Raw genomic sequence first — 20005 nt, 5'->3', positions numbered from 1 at the left:
TCAATGCCGGATTCAGAGGCTCTAAACCCGGTCAACGGAAAAAGCCATTCAAAAGAACAACTCAGGGTCCGTCCAATTTGGACCGAATTCTCGACCGCTTGTGCCAGATACATGGCACCCCTGAAAAGCCAGCTAACCACACCAATAGGGACTGTTGGGTGTTCAAGCAGGCAGGCAAGTTAATTGCCGAAAACAGCGACAAGGGGCTGCATAGCGACGATGAGGAAGAGACCCGACCGCCGAACAATAGAGGACAGAAAGGTTTCCCCCCACAGGTGCGGACGGTGAACATGATATATGCCACACACATACCCAAAAGGGAGCGGAAGCGTGCACTCAGGGATGTATACGCGATGGAGCCAGTTGCCCCGAAGTTCAATCCATGGTCCTCTTGCCCGATCACTTTTGACCGAAGGGACCACCCCACCAGCATTCGCCACGGCGGATTCGCCGCATCGGTTTTAGACCCAATCGTCGATGGATTTCATCTCACCAGAGTCCTGATGGGCGGCGGCAGCAGCCTGAACCTGCTTTATCAGGACACGGTGCACAAAATGGGCAAAGACCCCTCAAGGATTAAACCTACCAAGACGACCTTTAAAGGCGTCATACCAGGTGTAGAAGCCAATTGTACAGGCTCAGTTACACTGGAAGTGGTCTTCGGATCCCCGGATAACTTCCGAAGCGAGGAGTTAATCTTCGACATAGTTCCGTTCCGCAGCAGCTACCATGCCTTGCTCGGACGTACCGCGTTTGCAAAGTTCAACACGGTGCCGCACTATGCATACCTCAAGCTCAAGATGACAGGCCCTCAAGGAGTCATCACGGTCAACGGAAATACTGAATGCTCTCTCCGAACGGAGGAACATACAACGGCTCTCGCGGCAGAAGTACAGTGCAGCCTCTTAAGGCAATTCTCGAGTCCGGCCGTTAAGCGACCGGACACGGCCAAACGCACCCGGAGTAACCTACAACAAGACCACCTGGCACATTCCGAGCACGCGTAGCAGTGCGGCCCCAACCCCAGCCCCTGTAAAACGTCAAGACAGGTCCTTCGCGTACACCATTACGCTCTGAAGATACCATGGGCATGGGGAGAGGGGCACAACCACGATAGGCCCAGACTGCGGCTCAACCATACCAGGGGCTCTCAAGTGTGTCGTTCTTTTTTTCTTTTTCCTTTTTATTTTTACCCACAGGACTCCGTTTGTCAGATGCCCTGTCCGGCAGCAGACCTGCCGAACTCACGATGCAACAGCCAGGAAAGGAGAAAGGCTACAACGAAAACCCAGGTGGTCTCCATTACAAGCATTAAATCTGTTTTATGCACCATTCCGCAGCCTACCCCTGGAGGGGGACATGTTTAATAGTCCCACCCCTTGCTTATCGCACCATTTGTATCGTTCTGCATTTACAGCAGTTTTTCTTGAATAAGTAATGCAGCACCTTTTTGCTTCCAATTGCATTTCTTTCTTACACATATGTTCATTTATGACCTGTTGCATCCGTACATTTTGGTACGGCTAAATACACCAGGGGCTTATGTTTCCCGCATCATGGTGTGATAAGTTCGAACACTTTCACAAGTGCGGCACCCCGAACTTATAGCATTATATGCATCGGCTCCGAATCATGTCTTGGGTCAATAGTTGGGTTTGCCCGGCTCCCATGTTTTGGTACCTTACGTTCCGTTGTATCGGCTAAGGTAGCACTGGGAGAACCACTGTGATTGCGCCCCAGTTGAGCTGGGCGAGCGCCTTAGTGGAGAAAGCTAAAACTGACCGTCATGATGAGGCGAGAGCTGATCACTGTTCGAGAGGTTTTTTGCGAGTCCCTAAAGACTTATGCTGCTTAGAGCGAGGAGCCGGCTTTTGTCCGGCCCAGGCGTGGATAGCGCCCCAAATTCGACCTTCCGAAGACTAGGGGCTTCGCCGAAATTTAAAATTATAGAATTCTATGGCTAAGTGAGAGTGTTCAAGCATTATAAGTCCGGTTGCCTTGTTCGCTGTTTGAGCGCCTCCCCAGATGGACTCAAAAATGGGAACAAGAGTGCTCAAGTTTATCCCGAACACCCCAACACTCATGGCATGGGGGCTGAAGCCGACGACTTGCCATCTCTCAGATTTGATAAACAGCCGCACAAAAGGTAATATTTTAAATTAACAAGCATTGCTTAGCGCATATGAACTAAGTTTTCAGCGCACAGGATAACAAAATGCGAGTCTACTCAAATATTACATCTTTGGAGCACTCACCCGCAATAGTGCGGGCACCCTTCAGCACAGTCTTATAATACATCTCGGGAGTACGATACTCCTTGCCCTGTGGTGGCGCCTCCGTCACAAACTTCTGAGCATCCATCTTGCCCCAGTGCACCTTTGCGCGGGCAAGGGCCCGACGGGCACCTTCAATACAGGCGGAGTGCTTGATGACTTCAACCCATGGACACGCATCCACCAGCCGCCGCACCAGGCCGAAGTAGCTCCCAGGCATGGCCTCCTTCGGCCACAGCCGAACAATGAGGCCCTTCATGGCCTGTTCGGCCACCTTGTGGAGCTCGACCAGCTGCTTCAGCTGGTCGCTAAGGGGCACCGGATGTCCGGCCTCAGCATACTGAGACCAGAAGACCTTCTCCGTCGAGCTCCCCTTCTCGGCCCGGTAGAACGCGGCAGCATCGGACACGCTGTGAGGAAGATCTGCGAACGCTCCTGGAGAGCTCCGAATTCGGGTAAGCAACAAGTAATTAACACTCACATGCTTACTTTGCATGAAAAATGCCTTACCCGCTGCTATTTTCTTCAACGCCTCGATTTCTTGGAGGGGCTTGTAGGCTTCGACCTTAGCGGCTTTGGCACTCTCAAGAGCCGTTGCAAGCTCAGACTCTCGAGTCTTCGAGTCACGCTCCAGGCTCTCATGTTTTTTCACGAGATCCTGGAGCTCTTGCTGTACCTCCGCCACCCGCGCCTCCTGCTTCTCTCGCTCGGTGCGCTCCGCGGCCGCATTACGTTCGGCCGCCGCCACCGCCTCCTTCAGGGTAGCCGCCTCGTTAGTGGCCCCTGCAATACCCACGTTATCCTTGTCATTCTTCTTGCAACCAAAATCCTTTTCTGTAAGGTACAATTTTAATAAGGTGTTACTCACCTTCCTTGTCCCCGAGCTGCTTCTTGGCACGGCCGAGCTTGTTCTCGGACCGCTCGAGGCTTTGCTTCAAAGTATTGACCTCCGCAGTCAGTGCGGCAGAGGTCAGCAGCGCAGCCTGCAATCCCATATTGACATATTTTTTATGACTCCAGCGTATATCTTTTTAGATCCTCAGTCCGGCTTTTCTTTCCGAACACCGAACCGAGCATCAGGGGTTACTGTCTATGCGGTACTATTTTACATATATCAAAATTCTTACCTCAAAGCCTGTTAGAAGGCTGCTGCAGGCTTCGTTCAGCCCGCTCTTGGCGAGCTGAACCTTCTGAATCACCGCACTCATAACAGTGCGGTGTTCCTCTTTGATGGAGGCACCATTGAGTGCCTCCAGCAAGCTATCCGGCGCCTCCGGTCGGATGGAGGCTGCCGGCGTCGCGGTCTTGCCCTTCTTATGAAGGGGCCGCCCGCCGGACTCCGGAGCCACTATGGGTTCCGGGGCCGAGTCCGGTGCACAGTCCGGGAGGTTGTCCTACGACACCTCCGGGGCCTCCTCCTCCTGGTGGGTCCCTTCCCGGGATCCCACCTCGGCATCGTCCGCATCACGGGGGGTGGAGGCGGTCGGAAGAGAATCCATATCCGACGCACCTAAGGACCCGCTCGACGAAGCGGGAAGATCATCCTTGGGCGGACTGCAGGGATGTATGCGGCATTAGAAAGACATTGTGTGGCAAAAAAGAAAAACCATGAAGTGATTCGGGAGTCCGGATACTTACGATCTCGCCAGGGGCTTGGCCCTGGGAGGCCAATCCTTGTCGTCGTCACTGGCATTGGCAGAGCAGTCCGGGGAAAGAGCTTTTCCCTTCTTGGACCCTTCGGCCTCCCTCGTTGGGGAGGCTTTCCTTTTCCTCCCTCCCCCCGCTGGGGGAGAGGCTTTTTTCTTCTCCTCCTCACCTTTGTGAGAGGAGTCAGCCTCGGAGTCGTCATCCGATAACACCTGAAAATGGGAACTCTTCCGAGTGCCCGTGGCCTTCTTCTTGGCCTTCTTCTCCGGCACCACGTGGGGTGCCGGAGCCAGCAGCCCCGTTAGGCGGGCGTCCGCTGGGTCCTCTGGCAATGGGGCCGGACAGATAGTCTGTTCGGCCTTCGTCAGCCAGTCCTGTCAAAGGAAAGGGAGTTTAGATCCCGCATAGAGTCAAACTATGGAAAACAAGCGTCCCGTAAAGGACAAAATCGCTTACCTCATCAGCCGGACGATGCGAGCTGAATCCGCGATCTTCGGTAGCGGATGCGGGAGCCTCGGCGCCCTTGAACAGCACCTTCCAGACATCTTCGTACGTAGTGTCGAACAGCCCGCTCAAAGTCTGGTGCTGCGCCGGATCGAACTCCCACATGTTGAAGCCCCGTCGTTGGCACGGGAGGATCCGGCGGATGAGCACGACCTGGACTACGTTGACAAGTTTGAGCTTCTTGTCCACTAGCTTTTGGACGCGGGCTTGGAGTCCGGTCAGCTCCTCCGAATCACCCCATATCCGGCCGCTCTCTTTCCAGGAGGTGAGCCGTGTGGGGATGCCAGATCTAAATTCAGGGGCCGCTGCCCATTCGGGGTCACGCGGCTCGGTGATGTAGAACCACCCCGATTGCCACCCCTTAATGGTTTCCACGAAAGTGCCCTCAAGCCAAGTAACGTTGGACATCCTGCCCACCATGGCGCCTCCGCACTCCGCTTGGCTGCCCTTCACAACCTTCGGCTTGACACTGAAGGTCTTGAGCCACAAGCCGAAGTGGGGCTGGATGCAGAGGAAGGCCTCACACACGACGATAAACGCCGAGATGTTGAGGATGAAATTCGGGGCCAGATCATGAAAATCCAGGCCGTAGTAGAACATGAGCCCCCGGACAAAGGGATGGAGTGGGAAGCCCAGTCCGCAGAGGAAATGGGTAAGAAATACTACCCTCTCATGGGGCCTGGGGGTGGGGATGAGCTCTCCCTCGTCGGGGAGCCGATGCGCGATGTTGCTGGATAAATATCCGGCGCTGCGCAGCTTCTGGATGTGCCCCTCCTTGACGGAGGAGGCCATCCACTTGCCTCCCGCTCCGGACATAGTTGGAGAAGGTTGAGGTGAGATGTGCGGACTTGGGCGCTGGAGCTCGAGTTCGCGGAGATGGATAAGCCAAGGAGGAAGAAGGCGCACGTAAAAGGGTTGGATCTTTATCCCCTTATATGGGCGGACAAAAACATGTGTCTCCACCGGCCTGATAAAACTCGTTTATCTCCCAAGCGCCGCAATCAATGGCGCGGTTGGGTTACCCATGTCCGTATTGATGGGAATCCTGGAATAAGGGGAACACGATCTCTGCTTCGACAAGACATGCCAAGGAAACCGCTTCGCTAAACGCGCTGAGGTGGTACAATAAAAACAATTCGAGTAAAGGCTTGGTAGTGGTGTGACGTCACGCCACGGAATACGTCAGCAGATTGAACTTGTGTAAATATTATTCTCTCTACGGTGGTATGTGGAATTTATTTTGCAGAGCCGGACACTATCCTGGTGTTCACAATCTTTTATAAATTATTCGGAGGAGGAACCCGCCTTGCCATGCCGAAAACAATATGCGCGCCGGACTCATCGTCATTGAAGCCTGGTTCAGGGGCTACTGAGGGAGTCCTGGACTAGGGGGTGTCCGGATAGCCGAACTATCATCATCGGCCGGACTCCAAGACTATGAAGATACAAGATTGAAGACTTCGTCCCGTGTCCGGATGGGACTTTCCTTGGCGTGGAAGGCAAGCTTGGCGATACGGATATGTAGATCTCTTACCATTGTAACCGACTCTGTGTAACCCTAGCCCTCTTCGGTGTCTATATAAACCGGATGGCTTTAGTCCGTAGGACGAACAACAATCATACCATAGGCTAGCTTCTAGGGTTTAGCCTCCTTGATCTTGTGGTAGATCTACTCTTGTAACACACATCATCAATATTAATCAAGCAGGACGTAGGATTTTACCTCCATCAAGAGGGCCCGAACCTGAGTAAAACATCGTGTCCCTTGTCTCCTGTTACCATCCGCCTAGACGCACAGTTCGGGACCCCCTACCCGAGATCCGCTGGTTTTGACACCGACAGGGGGCCAATTTTTTTTACTCACTCCAATAAAGTAGAACTCGTAACCTTTAGACAAAATTATATTAATATTATCTATATTGGTTGCAAAGTACATACATATATACTTCAAAAATCAAACAAAATATACAGCTTTTATACATATACCGCTAAGCTTTCAAACCTCATAGAGACCACAACATGGGGGTACTACAGATCAGCTTTTTGGTCTCTTTTTTAGTCCCAATTCAAGTAACTAGGTGAACAAATATGTGCTGCTAACGCCAAGACAATCGTTAATGAGACCAAGTCAATAAGAGTACTAATCAAACCCATATAGGAAACCAAAATAACTGGACGAGGAGTGGCCGACCGGCCGGCCGTTCATGCAGATTTGGGCAAGAATATCGGCAGCACCGGATCAGTGGCGAAGACACAGCTCGAGCTGTTCTTGTTCCTTGCTGTTGCCAGCTGCATGGGCGGCCTAGAGGTGGAGCTCGTCGAGAGTCAGCTTCGAGCTAGTGTGGCGTCAATCCTGCTGGATGAGATGGAGCAGCCGAGCGTCCGAGTAGGAGCAACAGAGTTGTGCATGCGTGAAGATGGGCGTATGCATGCAGGCAGACTGCAGGGGCCACTACTAGTAGTAAATAAAAAATTAATCTCCTTTGGGCTGGGGGGGGGCACGACCCCCTCAGACTTGTACATAGCTCCGCCATTATCCGGATCAATGAGCATGTCCACATCCTTATAGCAGCATGCCAAGAAAATCACCCCGTTTGTCCGCCCTATCGGCCAAATCAAAGAAGATCGATCTAGACACCGACAATTAATTGCAGCTGGCCGGAATATCGGACCGGATGAATGTCAGTAACTAGGCAGAGACGAATCATGATCGAGATGCTCTGATTCCTCTCCTCCTTTACCTGTGTGATGTGTGTTCCTCTCTCTCTCCCTCTCATTTTGGCGTGTGTGTGTGTGAGAGAGAAATTACGACGCAACATGAAGAGACATACAAAAAATAGCACCGTTGTTGTGCTCTCATTCTTAGGTGACTGCTTCCCTGACATTTCCTAATGACTTCTCTCTCGAGACGTGCGTATGGGCTTGCGCTGGGCGAGGGCGACGTCAGGTGTTGGTGGACCATGTATTGGCGATTCACGAAAGCGATGGCCAACTCGGGAGTACTTGCGCCTCCTCGGTGCTAGGAGGTCCTCCAAGTCGCACACCTCTAGTGACTCTGCCTTGCCGGGGCTTGCAATCTGCACTGGCCACGTCGATTGACCCTCCTTGTGGAGACGGAGGAGTTAAAAAAGACCATCCGCAAGAGGGAAGAAACAAGGGGGATGGTGCGAGCGTGTGGCTGATGGAGAAGGGGAACCAATGGTGGAGACGATGGAGCGGTTGTTTTCTCGCTTATTTCTTCATCAATATGTGAGGAGTTTAAATCGTGGGTGAAATCGTCACCCATGGGGAAGAGAAGGTTGAACCATTACCAGATCAGTTTTGAAACTGAGTCCATTGTTCAGACTTTATTTTTTATTTTAACAACACAAGTGAGCAAATAATTCGACCTATCGCCATCTGCGCTCGTCGCCAAAAGTAACAGCGCCCCTCAGCTCCAATCCCCCATCTCCCAAGCCAAATCAAACCCAAGGAAAGCCCAAATAGAAAAGCGTGCTGTTTTTTCCTCCTCTCGTGCGCCTCCCACCCCCCGCGATCCCAATTCGATCCGCTCGCCCCTCTCCCGATCCACCCTCCTTCGCCGGCCGCCCAACCCGGCCGCCGCCGCCCGGATTCGCGCGGATTCGGCCGCGGACTCGCGCTCCCCGGGGTCGGAAACCCTAGATCCACCGCCGCCGCCACCATGTTCTGGCGCATGACCGGTCTCTCCGCGGCCTCGCCCGTGAGTTCCCTGCTCGTAGCTCCCCCCAATCCCCCTCCGCTCTCTCAGATTGGTTCGTCCGTCCGTCCCTATGTGCTGCGGTGGCTGCGAGCTTGGTCGTGGACCCGTTTGTTTAGATTGACACTGGATTGGGTGCGGCACTTGTTTGTGTGTAATGCTCGCTTGCTCTTATTTTGTTCCTGGCTGCGCTGCGACTGCGAGTTGTGTGATTTTGCATTGGCGAGCTCGTGCATGTGCTGTTCTCGTGATTGGGGCGGGTTGCAGGGATGGAGTAAATGCCTTGGCTTCGGATTTGGTTATGTTTTGCATGCAAGTTAGCCCTGGGGATGACTCGGATCGTTGTGTAGACGGGGATGCATATAGCAAAGCTGCTGTGTTTCTAAAACTGAATCTCTGATCTGATGTGTGATACTATTTGATTAGCATCCTAAACTGAAGATTCATATGAGTTGGGTACTTACGCTGTTTTATGAAGAACTTGGCTGGAACAGTGTGCCAGTGTAGCTGTTCCTCCTTTTTCCCCCCATTCTTATGAGTTACTTGGTCTCTACTGATTTTCTTCTGAGATAATACCATGTTTGAGCAAAACGAAGTACCTTTCGAATTCCAATTCCATTCGTTGATATTGTGTTCAGTTGCCTTAAAGAAAAATCTTGTGTTCAATCATCCAAACTCAGCTGTACCCGGAATTGTCTGATAATATTACTAAGTGGCTCCGTTATTCCATCTCATGGCCCACATGAATCATGAATAATAATGATAACTATACTATTATTCCATAGTCAATGTAAATAAATTTCATGACCTCAATGATATCTTAATATATTTTCATAGTATTGTAGAAACAAAGGTTATGAATCAACTTATACATAACTTAATATATTATTATTTCAGGTGGATACAATCCTAGACAAGGAAAATTTTACACTTGAAGAACTTCTTGATGAGGATGAAATTATTCAAGAGTGCAAAGCACTGAACACCCGACTCATAAATTTGTAATTTCCTTGAGCTTCTGTTATTAGCCTGAGGTTTACATGGGTGGCATGTTTATTTTATTGTATAACCTTACTATTCATGTTCATCGTGTGTACTAGAGTAACAAAGAAGAATTTTATACTTTTCTCTTGAGATAGCTGCAACCGTTTTAAAGGAAGCACAGTCGCTTATTAAGTTAAGGAAATTATGAACCAGTCTACATATATCAGACAAGTACAATTATTTTTGCACTTAATAGTTGCTGTTTTAATCCCATCATAGGAAGAAAATCTGCCCAGAATTTGTAGTTTGTTTTTGGCACTAATGCTGGCAGTAGTGCTTTCTTCTAAATAGATGGTTCACATAGTTCTTTTGTTTATAAGCAAGGATCACTATTTTCTGAGTATGCTCTTCTTGAGGTTTAACTGTTTCTATTCCCCCTTTTCTTTTCCTCTCCAAATAGATTCCTAGTTTTATCTATATTAACCTGCAAAGAAGTGAATCTGATGCCTTCTGAGCAAATACAAGTGTTATTAAACTAGTATTTCGTACTGTCAAACCAAATTGGCCCGTTGAGTTTTCGTGATAGTTCATCTGGTTGAATGAATGAGTGATATAGTAAATACCTATGTTGGCCTTGATTTTCTTGACTGTTGGCATCCAGTGTTCCTTGAACTTATACTATTGTATTTCCCAGCCTATAATGCTTGAAATATTTTGTGTAGCCTGCGTGACAAGGCCCAGGTGGAACAATTGCTTCGTTATGTTGTTGAAGAAGTTCCGGATGAGGCTGAAAAAAAGCGCTCTTTCAAGTATGCAATTGGTCATTAACATTCATTGCCTGTAGATGTTACGGACTGAGTTTCCTCCTTTGTATAAATTCACCCATTCCTTGCAGGTTCCCTTTCATTGCTTGTGAGATATTTACTTGTGAAATCGATGTCATTTTGAGGACCCTAGTAGAGGATGAAGAGGTCAGAGTAAAAGCTTTCTTGTCCTTTTAGATATGTTTCATTACAACCATTCTAGCTAATTTTATTTCTCTTAATCTTCTGTATTACAGTTAATGGATTTGCTTTTCTCATTTGTGAAACCTGATCATCCACACAGCACATTATTATCTGGTTACTTCAGTAAGGTATTTCATTTTATTTGGATTATTTATATCTGAATCATGGCATAAATTCGTTGTAGAAGTTCCCTGCTGAAGTTTGGTCTTGCCTTTTGTTAATCTGATGTTGAGACTTCATCTTGAAGTTGCTGTCATATTTATTACAAGGCTGAAGTCTGTTTGATTACTTATTTGTTGTAGGTGGTAATTTGTTTGATGCTGCGGAAGACTGCCCCACTAATGAATTATGTTCAGGTATTCCTTGTGCTTGTATAAACAAGGAACAGTTTATTAACACGCACTTAAACTTATGGGGTATATGTTCATTCAGTGTACTTTCTTTGAATATTTGGGCGGTTTGGTTAATCAAGGCAAGCTAATATTTTGCGCTGGGTCTAGCTTTCATGCAAACAATTTTCTTCTGTGGTCACAAATTTCATCCCACAAGCTTGATTCTTGAGTATTTAATGGATTACAACACTCATTTTTTAATAGGAGCATCCAGAGATTGTTGTCCAACTTGTCGACCTGATTGGCATCACATCTGTAATGGAGGTAAGATGTAACTATTACATTTAGTGGATTGATGTTTTGGCTGCTACGGTTGGTTGACGCTGTTGCCCCTGGAATTCTTCAGGTGCTGATACGCCTGATTGGTGCTGATGAGACCATATATTCTAACTATGCTGATACAATGCAGTGGTTAGAAAATACAGATGTTCTTGGAATGATCGCAGATAAGTTTAGTTCATCGGTGAGTTCGGGAAATATTAACACTAGGGAAATGCATTTATTTGTTTATCTTGCCTTGTTGCCTTTGCATATATCTGCTTGTATTTTTGAGACATAATTGCATACAAACCTAGCATTTCATTTGATAAACATTTTGTCTTGAGATATTTTTTACCTATATGAACATAAGCCTCCTAAATAACAATATTCAGTTTCTCACTGAAAAACTTCAATTGAAATGTTTCTAGCAGAAATTTGACATACTTTAAATTGCCAAGCAGGACTCTCCTGAAGTGCATGCCAATGCTGCTGAAATTCTTTGTGCTGTGACTCGATGTGCACCTCCATCTCTCGCTGCAAAGATATGCAGTCCAAGGTCTCAATCTTAGAACTTTATTGCCTTCACAGTTTTAATCTTTATTGGACAGGGGAAAACCTTTCAGCAGGGAAGTCCATTGATTTTTTTTGGTAGTGGTGAGAATCACAGAAAGAATATCCGTGCATTTCTTCTAATCCTTTACTTGTAGAGAGTCCATGTCCAATTTATGCTTGTAAAGAGTCCATGTCCAATTTATGCTTGTAAAGAGTCCATGTCTAATTGTATCTAAAGAGGCTTTACATAGATGGTTACAAAGCCCTGCATTTACAAGTAGGTTTCTTTGTTGGTTTTCCTTTTTGGATCTGAAATATTTATGCTCCGTTTTATGAAATTGCAGTTTTGTTGGGAGGTTGTTCTGCCATGCTCTTGAAGGATCAAGACCCAAGTCTGTGCTGGTTCATTCATTGTCAGTGTGCATATCTTTACTGGACCCAAAAAGATTGGCATCAGCTTCCTATCAAGCATTCAGAAGCAACGTAAGTCATGGGGCATTGGTCACTGCCAGTCCTGAGACAGTTGATGGTATGCTCGAGAGTCTAGGTGAGTGTTGGGTATTTTGTGCAAGATTTTGTTAGGAAAACCTTATTCCTTACTCAATTGTAGACCTTGTCTACACTATACCGTGTGTCATGGTTTGCTAGATCTTTTTTTTTGAGATTTATTGTTATAGCTGATATAACTTTTGTAGGTAATTTGCTCAACTTATTGGACACCTCTGCCGCTGAAAATGTTTTGCCTACAACTTACGGATGTTTACGCCCGCCTCTGGGGAAACATCGACTGAAGGTACTGGATGTTGCAAATCCTTTCAGTTGACCATTTGGTCATTTCAATCTTGTAGTGATTATTGTTGAGCCTTGAGCTCTTTGTTTCCTGTCCAGATGGACTTACTTTATTTGTATTTTGAGAAGGTTCTTAGTGTTGTCTGGACTGACCTACTATAATTTTGGTGTGGTTACCTGGGGTTTAGACGTAGACGAGATGCATGCATGCTTGGATCCTAGTGTGATCAAATGCTATTTGTATACCATTTCTTTTCACCTAGCCTTATAGAACGTATTAGTGTTATTTAGCACTGCATGCTCTTAAATTTCGGCAATGCTGTAGTGTCTTGGTAATTTTCTGCTCGCTTGTGTTAAGCTGGATATACCCTTTTTTACAGATTGTGGAGTTCATCTCTGTTTTGCTGACAGTTGGTAGTGAAACTGCTGAACAAGAGCTAATCAGCCAATCGGCAATAAAGCGCTCTATTGACTTATTCTTTGAGTAAGATGGATATATTATTTTCTTTTGCTTCATCATCGTTTAAAGGGCTATCTCATATGTTTGTTAAACCACAGGTACCCGTATAACAACTTTTTACACCATCATGTCGAGAATATAATTGTTTCTTGCCTGGAGGGTAAAAGAACAGAACTTGTCGAACATGTTCTTAATGAATGTGACATTGTTGGTAAAATTCTTGCTGCCAACAAGCTTTCTTCTTTGTCAACAGAGTCTAATGGAGTAAGTTATATTTATGCTATAACAGCTTTGACTTAATACTACCAAGAATGCCCCATCATGTGTTGCCTCTTGTGTGCAGCCTACTGTGCCGTCTGAAGGGAAAACCCCTTCAAAAATTGGGAATGTTGGTCACATGACAAGAATAGCCAATAAACTCATTCAGTTGGGAAATAGTAACAGCACAATCCAGACTCACCTGCAGGTATCTTTCCTATTTGTGCATCCACTCAATACTTTGTCTACAAGTATGATTTTTCTAGAGTTTTGTATGCCTTACTTTGACCTGGAATCTTTTGTTTGAGTAGGGTAACAGTGAGTGGGTTGAATGGCAGACAGATGTTCTGGTCAGGCGAAATGAGGTGGAGAATGTTTATCATTGGGCCTGTGGGTAGGTTTTCTTTCCTTGTTTAGCATGCTATATCTTGCTTTCATTTTCTCTAAGTATCGCTGGACTTGTATGCTGCAGACGCCCAACCTCGCTTCATGACCGTGGTAGGGATAGTGATGATGATGACTTCCGAGACAGGGATTATGATGTTGCAGCTCTGGCCAATAACTTGAGCCAGGCATTCCGCTATGGGATATACAGCAATGATGACATTGAAGAGGTATGCCAATGTGCTAGTTTTGTTAGATTTGATGGTTTGCTACTATCAAAATATTTATCCCTGCATCTTGCTACTGTTTCTACTGCTGTATTGTATATGCAGACATATTAATGATACATGCTGATCATTTGAATGCAGGCACAAGGGTCACTTGAACGTGATGATGAGGTATATTTAAGTAACCTATTGTTCTCTTGTTATTTGCACACGATTCTAGCATTCACTGCGATTAAATGTTGAGGCTTTCCTAAAAAAAATGTTTACTGCAATAAACTCTATGTACAAAAAGCCGACTATAAAGTATGAACTGCTGTGTAGTTTTAAGTTTGTTTGGAAACATATAACATTATGGTTAGTTTATCCATGGAGTGTATAATGCAGCAACAAGTATATTGTTTTCTTTTGAGTCTAATATAATCTCTTATATTTGCCTTTCAGGATGTCTATTTTGATGACGAATCAGCTGAGGTGGTAATATCTTCCCTGCGCCTGGGAGATGATCCGGACGGGTAATTTGCTATCTTAAATCGTACTCCAGCACCCTTGATTTTTCTCTCTTGAAGGAGGTAACTGATTGGCAATGTATCATGTGTTTAAAAGCAGTTCCCTCTTTACAAATTCGAATTGGTTCACGTTTGATGGAGAGAGAGGTATCAATGACCGTTTAGCTGCTTCTGTTCCTTCGTCCTCTCCCAACTCCGAGGAGGCTTCCCCAGACATCGAGGAAGCTGATGATGGTGAAGCAATTGGCACTGAGGATCAAATGGAAACTTTGGGTCATGGAAATGGCCCTGCTAAGGAGGCAGAAGATGCTGCAGAATGTACCAAACAGACAAATTTTAGCATTGAGAATGAGCAACTAGAAAGTGCAGAAGGTACCGAGCGGCATCCAGATGTTTCAATTGGTGGTACTGAAGCTAGCACAGACGAAGCTGCCTCTGAAGCAGCTGAATCTTCAGCCCCATCTACTGAGACACAGGCAGGGAGAACAGTTGATAAACCAGCTGGCTCATCTGATTTGGACAATCCTATCTCTGAAGCTTCGCCGGATCCTGATGTCAATGGGAGTGATTTGGCTGGCTCGGCATTATCTTCTGAGCAAGCTGTCCGTAACGAAGATGTGGAGGTACCGATCAAGACTGATGCAGTTGTGGATACTGAAACGAAAACTGATGCAGTCGGGAATGTTGGAGTGAAAGCTGATGCAGTCGTGGAGGTACCAAGCAAGGAAGTATCTGCCGTGGATGTTGAAGCTAAAACTGGCGCAGCAGAAGCAAATGAGTGAAGTGGCAGCGTATCTCATGGACTGAAATGGCATAGCTGACGAGCAATTATTAGTCAGACCCCTCAGAAGACAGGCAATCATCTTTGCTTCAAGTGCTCATCAGCCACAAGCAACTTCGAAGCAAACTGCTGTACAATAAGCAAGTGTACTATTTTGCCTTCCATTGTGGCCAATCACTGTACAAATGAGCACCATTGTCTAACTGCACGCGCACACTTCATCAGAAATTGGTCAATTTGCTTCAAAATTTACCCTCCGTTTCATGGGGAACAATTGGTTGATGCTTGATGCGAAATGTCATTTGGCGGTAGTCTCGTGTCTTGCGATATGTGAAAGCACAATTCTTTTTGGATGGCAACTGTTTTGTCTACTTTAGTCTTTTGTTTCATTATTAGGTTAACTTTGGAGCTATAATATTTCATATGGTATTATTTCTAGTTTAGCTATTGTAATTCTTTCTGACTCGATGTGCTTCAGTTCAAATAGAGCATGCTATTTTTTTAATGAAAATATTTGTGCTCGTTGCTTTAAATTGTTTCAGATCCAGCTTGGCAAACACGTCTTTTTCTTGACCAGCTATTCCCTAACTGTGTTGTTCCGATGCAAAATTTAGTTAAATTAGGTGGACTACTAAAAATCCATGTGTGATTGTTACATACGATCTTAATTTCATGACAGGGCTAGCTCATGTCCTCTAGCGTGAGAAGCTCAATCAGAGTGGGGCAGCATATTCATGCATGTACGCAAGTGAGCATGGTGAAAAAAAAAACAATTATACTATTAAATCGCTTGGTCGACTTTAAACATGTTCACAATTAGCTTTGTATCGTTGAGGACTTCGTAAAAAGTTTCGGCTCCAAAGTTGCCATCTCATAATTATTGAAGTTGTCATTGTGTTGTACCAAAGTTATCACGTGGCAAATTCGATATCAATATCACAACTCACCATGCGACAACTCCAAAATCTAATATTGAGCTCTCGTAGAGATAACTTTGCTTGTGAAGACTAGACGGGATTAGTGGTTGTAAGATAAAATATTTGCCTTCATGCAATTAGTGGTTTGTAAGATAAAATATGGCCAAAGACACTCGATCGGGATGAAATATATGCGATTTCCTTCCTTACACTCCCGCCTTTTTTGTGATGGGGGATTTGAGCCTAGGTCTTCTAAGATGGGGCCACGCATGATCTAATAACAACCTCAACCCACCTTACCCTGTGTTCTGTAGATGGAAACTAACATTTTGGCCCATTGTTATTACAATATAAATGCTATTTTTCCTAGATTTTTTTATTCCAAATAAAAATCTCTTTGGTTTCTTTTCTTGTGTTTATTTATTGCACCATCAACATCATGGGGGGCTTATCGATAAGAGAACGACACGGCGAGGGCTTGGCCCATGTAGGATACTATAGTGATGGGAAAGAAAAGTGAAAGTCAAGATGTAGTACCCTGCATTGCCGCAACTGCTGCCATCAATGGCAGGGCATCTCACACCTAGTGATAACTATAATGTGGGTAACTTAAGGCATCTCCAGCCGTTGGCCCCCCAGGGGGCGTCTAAAAGCGCCGCCTGGGGGCGAGCCGGCGATACACTCGGCGCTGGAGGCGGTTTTGCGCCCAGTCGTCGCCCCCAGCTCGCCCCCAGGCGCCGAAATTGGCCCACTTTGCAGCCCAATTTCGACGAATAAATGACCCATATGGGCGAGAATAGGCCCATATTCGGCGTGGTTTCGGCATTCAATTATCAACACACACATATTTCATCACAGAAAAATCAAATACTTCAACAAAATACTACAACAACAAATAGTTCAATACAAATTATATAGTTCAACAAATAAAAACTCGTATTTCATCACGCGGCGTCCCCCTTGAGCCTCCATAGGTGCTCAATCAGATCTTTTTGCAGTTGATGATGCACCTGTGGGTCTCGGATCTCCTGACGCATATTGAGATAGGCAGTCCAAGTTGCCGGTAGCTGGTGATCAACTTCGGCTAGAGGACCCTGCCTGTAGTATGGTTCAGTGTCAAACACTGGGTCTTCTTGCTCGCTCTCGATGATCATGTTGTGCAAGATGACACAGCAAGTCATGATCTCCCACATTTGATCTTTCGACCAGGTCTGAGCGGGGTACCGAACAACAGCGAATCAAGATTGGAGCACACCAAATGCCCGCTCGACATCCTTCCTGCAAGCCTCCTGAACCTTCGCAAACCAGGCGTTCTTGCCTCCTGCCACAAGGTTTGAGATCGTCTTCACAAATGTCGACCATCTCGGATAGATGCCGTCAGCTAGATAGTACCCCTTGTTGTATTGGTGCCCATTGATCTCCAAGTTCACCGGAGGAGAATGACCCTCAACGAGCTTGGCAAAAATAGGAGAGCACTGCAGCACGTTGATGTCATTGTGAGTTCCTGGCAATACCAAAGAAGGAGTGCCAAATTCAGAGGTCCTGTGTGGCTACCGCCTCAAGTACCACACTGCAACCGCCTTTGGCGCCTTTGTACATCCCCTGCCAACCAAATGGGCAGTTCTTCCATTTCCAATGCATGCAGTCGATGCTTCCAAGCATCCCAGGAAATCCTCTTGCTGCATTCTGGGCTAGGATCCGAGCAGTGTCTTCCGCATTGGGTGTTCTCAAGTATTGTGGCCCAAACACTGCCACCACTGCCCGACAGAACTTGTAGAAACACTCTATGCTGGTGGACTCGGCCATGCGCCCATAGTCGTCGAGTGAATCACTGGGAGCTCCATATGCAAGCATCCTCATCGCCGTCGTGCACTTCTGGATGGAGGTGAATCCAAGAGCGCCAGTGCAATCCATCTTGCACTTGAAGTAGTTGTTGAACTCCGGATGGAATTCACAATCCTGAGGAAGAGCTTTCGGCTCATCCGATAACGGCGCCGAAATGTTCTCTCGCCATGAAGTGGAGCATCGGCGAAGTAGTCAGAGTAGAGCATGCAGTAGCCGTGCAGACGATGCCGGTTCTTTGCTTTCACCCACCCCGGCGCTGGGCCACCTTGACGCGGCTTTTCATTGCTCGCCAGCAGCTGGGCGAGGGCGGCGAGCACCATCAGATGCTCTTCTTCCTGGACGTCGGCCGCGGCTTCCTCCTCCAGCAGCGTGGCGAGCTCTTCCTCCTCATCCGAGTCCATCACCGACACAGTCAAAATGCCGAACACCTTGCGCTCGGTGGGCGTGTACCCGCCGTTAAACCGCGCCTCCGCGGCCGGAAACGCCCAGCTGCTGCGGGAGGGGCTGCCGCGGCGAAGCGCTGCTATTTTCCGGCGGGGAATGGCTATCTAGCGGAGTAGGCCGGCGGCCGTCGCCGGGATATAGCTAGCGGTGGCCGAGGGCGCGGGGGTGCGAGGCGAGTCGGGGGAAGAAAACCTTGACTTTTCCCCTGTCGGTGTGGGCCAGGCGTGCTTTTCCCTAGCGCCGGAGCCCCCAACGGCTCCCCAGCGCGCCGGGTTCGGCCTGTGACCGCCGGGCGGAAAAAAGGTCCGAACCGGCGATTTTCGGCGTCCTGGGGGCGCGACTGGGCCGTTTTTTGGCGCCGGCGCCGAAAAAGTGGCCTGGGGGGCCTGTTGGGGGCGCGGCTGGAGATGCCCTTAGTAAAGCAGCCCACACTACAAGTACTAACATGTCAATTATATCATTATCACGCTGCCTATGCCAAGATGAGACAATTACAATTGTTAGCTACCCTCAATATAGTTACTAACATGAAACAAAGTTACGAGTTGTCTGTCATATATTTACCAACAAACAACAATAGTTACCATTGTTAGGAAGTATTAGTATTGGTCTAGGAGTCCTTATTAGTCTATGTTTACTTGCTTGCACCTCAAGTCTTGTGTAATATATATATGCCCCATGGGCCTTCAATAGAGATAATTGCTTTCCTAACATGGTATCAGAGCCTAGATTTAGGTCCCTACGGACGTTGCAACTCGTCTTCTGATTGATTTTTTTGGTCATCGTCTTCGTCGATCTCTTCTTGGATCGATTCCATTCGATCCTACCTACGACGCGCGACTGCCTCTGCCCCGGGTCAACGCCCACACGGCAGGCTCCAGATCAGGCCGCCCTGTTGCAGTCCAAATCGGGCCGAGACTGAGGCCGAGGCTCACTTTTGGGCTGAGGCTATCTTCACTTCCACCTAGCTCATCAACCTTCAACCGCCCACTGCTCTGAAGAGTGGTGTTCCTTTCGAACGTCTCTTTGATCATTTTCCTGATTACTCGATACTTTGTTTGTTTGGTTGTGTTTGCTATGTTCTTCTAGCCCCTCGTGAACGCACCAAACTGTTCGCTCAGTCTGTTGAGTGTGTATTATTAGGCTATAGTAATGAGCATAAGGGGGCTATCATTGTTGGGATCCTGTTAGTCGTCGGATGCGTATTTCTCGTGATGTGACTTTTGATGAGTCCCGTCCCTTCTACCTGCGTCCATCTTCCTCGACCTTTTCAGTGGAGAATATTTCTTTTCTCACTTTTCCTGACACAACTATCACTCTCGTTGAGCCCTTGTTCATCCGCCATGTTGCTCCTGCTTCTCCCACTATTGCAGATCCGACGTCACCATCTCTCATGGTTTCCTCACCTTGCTTGTCACAAGATTCTGCACCTCCATCCCCAGTGACTTCTTCCTCTCCATCCCCTGATTCTCCCTTGGCGACTCCTCGTATTCTTTCATGTTTTCCTCTGTATTATACTCGTCGTCCACGTGTTGTGGATGCATCTACTAATGATCCTCTACTTCTGATGTGCCATGTTCCTCCTCTCAGCCTACTTATGGCTTGCGTCCTCGTCCGCTTCCGCATGTTAATTGCCTTGGTTTTCCAAGCGTTGGTGCTACTGTTCTTGAGACGACTTATTGTCAAGCTGTTGTTCACCCCGAATGGCAGTTTGCGATGGCAGAGGAGCTTGCTGCTCTTGAGCGCACCGGCACATGGGATCTTGTTTCTGTTCCTCCTGGTGTCCGTCCAATCACTTGTAAGTGGGTCTATAAGGTTAAGAGTCGCTCCGATGGTCTCTTGAGCGCTACAAAGCTCATCTTGTGGCTCGTGGCTTTCAGCAGGAGCATGGTCGTGATTACGATGAGACTTTTTCTTCCGTGGCCCATATGACCACTATTCGCACTCTTCTTACTATGGCCTCTGTTCGTTACTGGTCTGTTGTCTCAGCTTGATGTTAAGAATGCCTTCCTTAATGGTGAGCTACTCAGGAGGTTACATGCAGCCCCCACCCGGG

General features: G+C 47.3%; 1 protein-coding gene across 2 annotated transcripts; it reads left to right on the top strand.

Moving 5' to 3' along the window:
- Nucleotides 1-7846: 7846 nt before the first annotated feature.
- Nucleotides 7847-15199, top strand: LOC123070013 (serine/threonine-protein phosphatase 6 regulatory subunit 3). 2 transcript variants are annotated; one of them, XM_044493020.1, is made up of 19 exons: nt 7847-8145; nt 9040-9143; nt 9849-9935; nt 10022-10097; nt 10187-10261; nt 10436-10489; nt 10730-10789; nt 10872-10988; nt 11248-11342; nt 11683-11885; nt 12034-12131; nt 12508-12611; nt 12686-12851; nt 12931-13053; nt 13157-13239; nt 13318-13459; nt 13598-13627; nt 13898-13968; nt 14063-15199. In XM_044493020.1, exons 1-19 carry the CDS (start codon nt 8107-8109, stop codon nt 14742-14744), a joined length of 2409 nt encoding a protein of 802 aa, XP_044348955.1. In that variant the 5' UTR covers nt 7847-8106; the 3' UTR covers nt 14745-15199. The 2 variants fall into 2 exon arrangements, with proteins under 2 accessions (XP_044348955.1, XP_044348954.1); XM_044493019.1 differs by having other exon boundaries at nt 14060-15199.
- The last annotated feature ends 4806 nt before the right edge of the window (nt 15200-20005 follow it).

Source organism: Triticum aestivum, chromosome 3B (assembly GCF_018294505.1).
Source record: "Triticum aestivum cultivar Chinese Spring chromosome 3B, IWGSC CS RefSeq v2.1, whole genome shotgun sequence".
Lineage (NCBI taxonomy): Eukaryota > Viridiplantae > Streptophyta > Magnoliopsida > Poales > Poaceae > Triticum > Triticum aestivum.
Note: the sequence above shows the minus strand (reverse complement) of the source record. Positions and strands in the feature narration are given on the sequence as shown.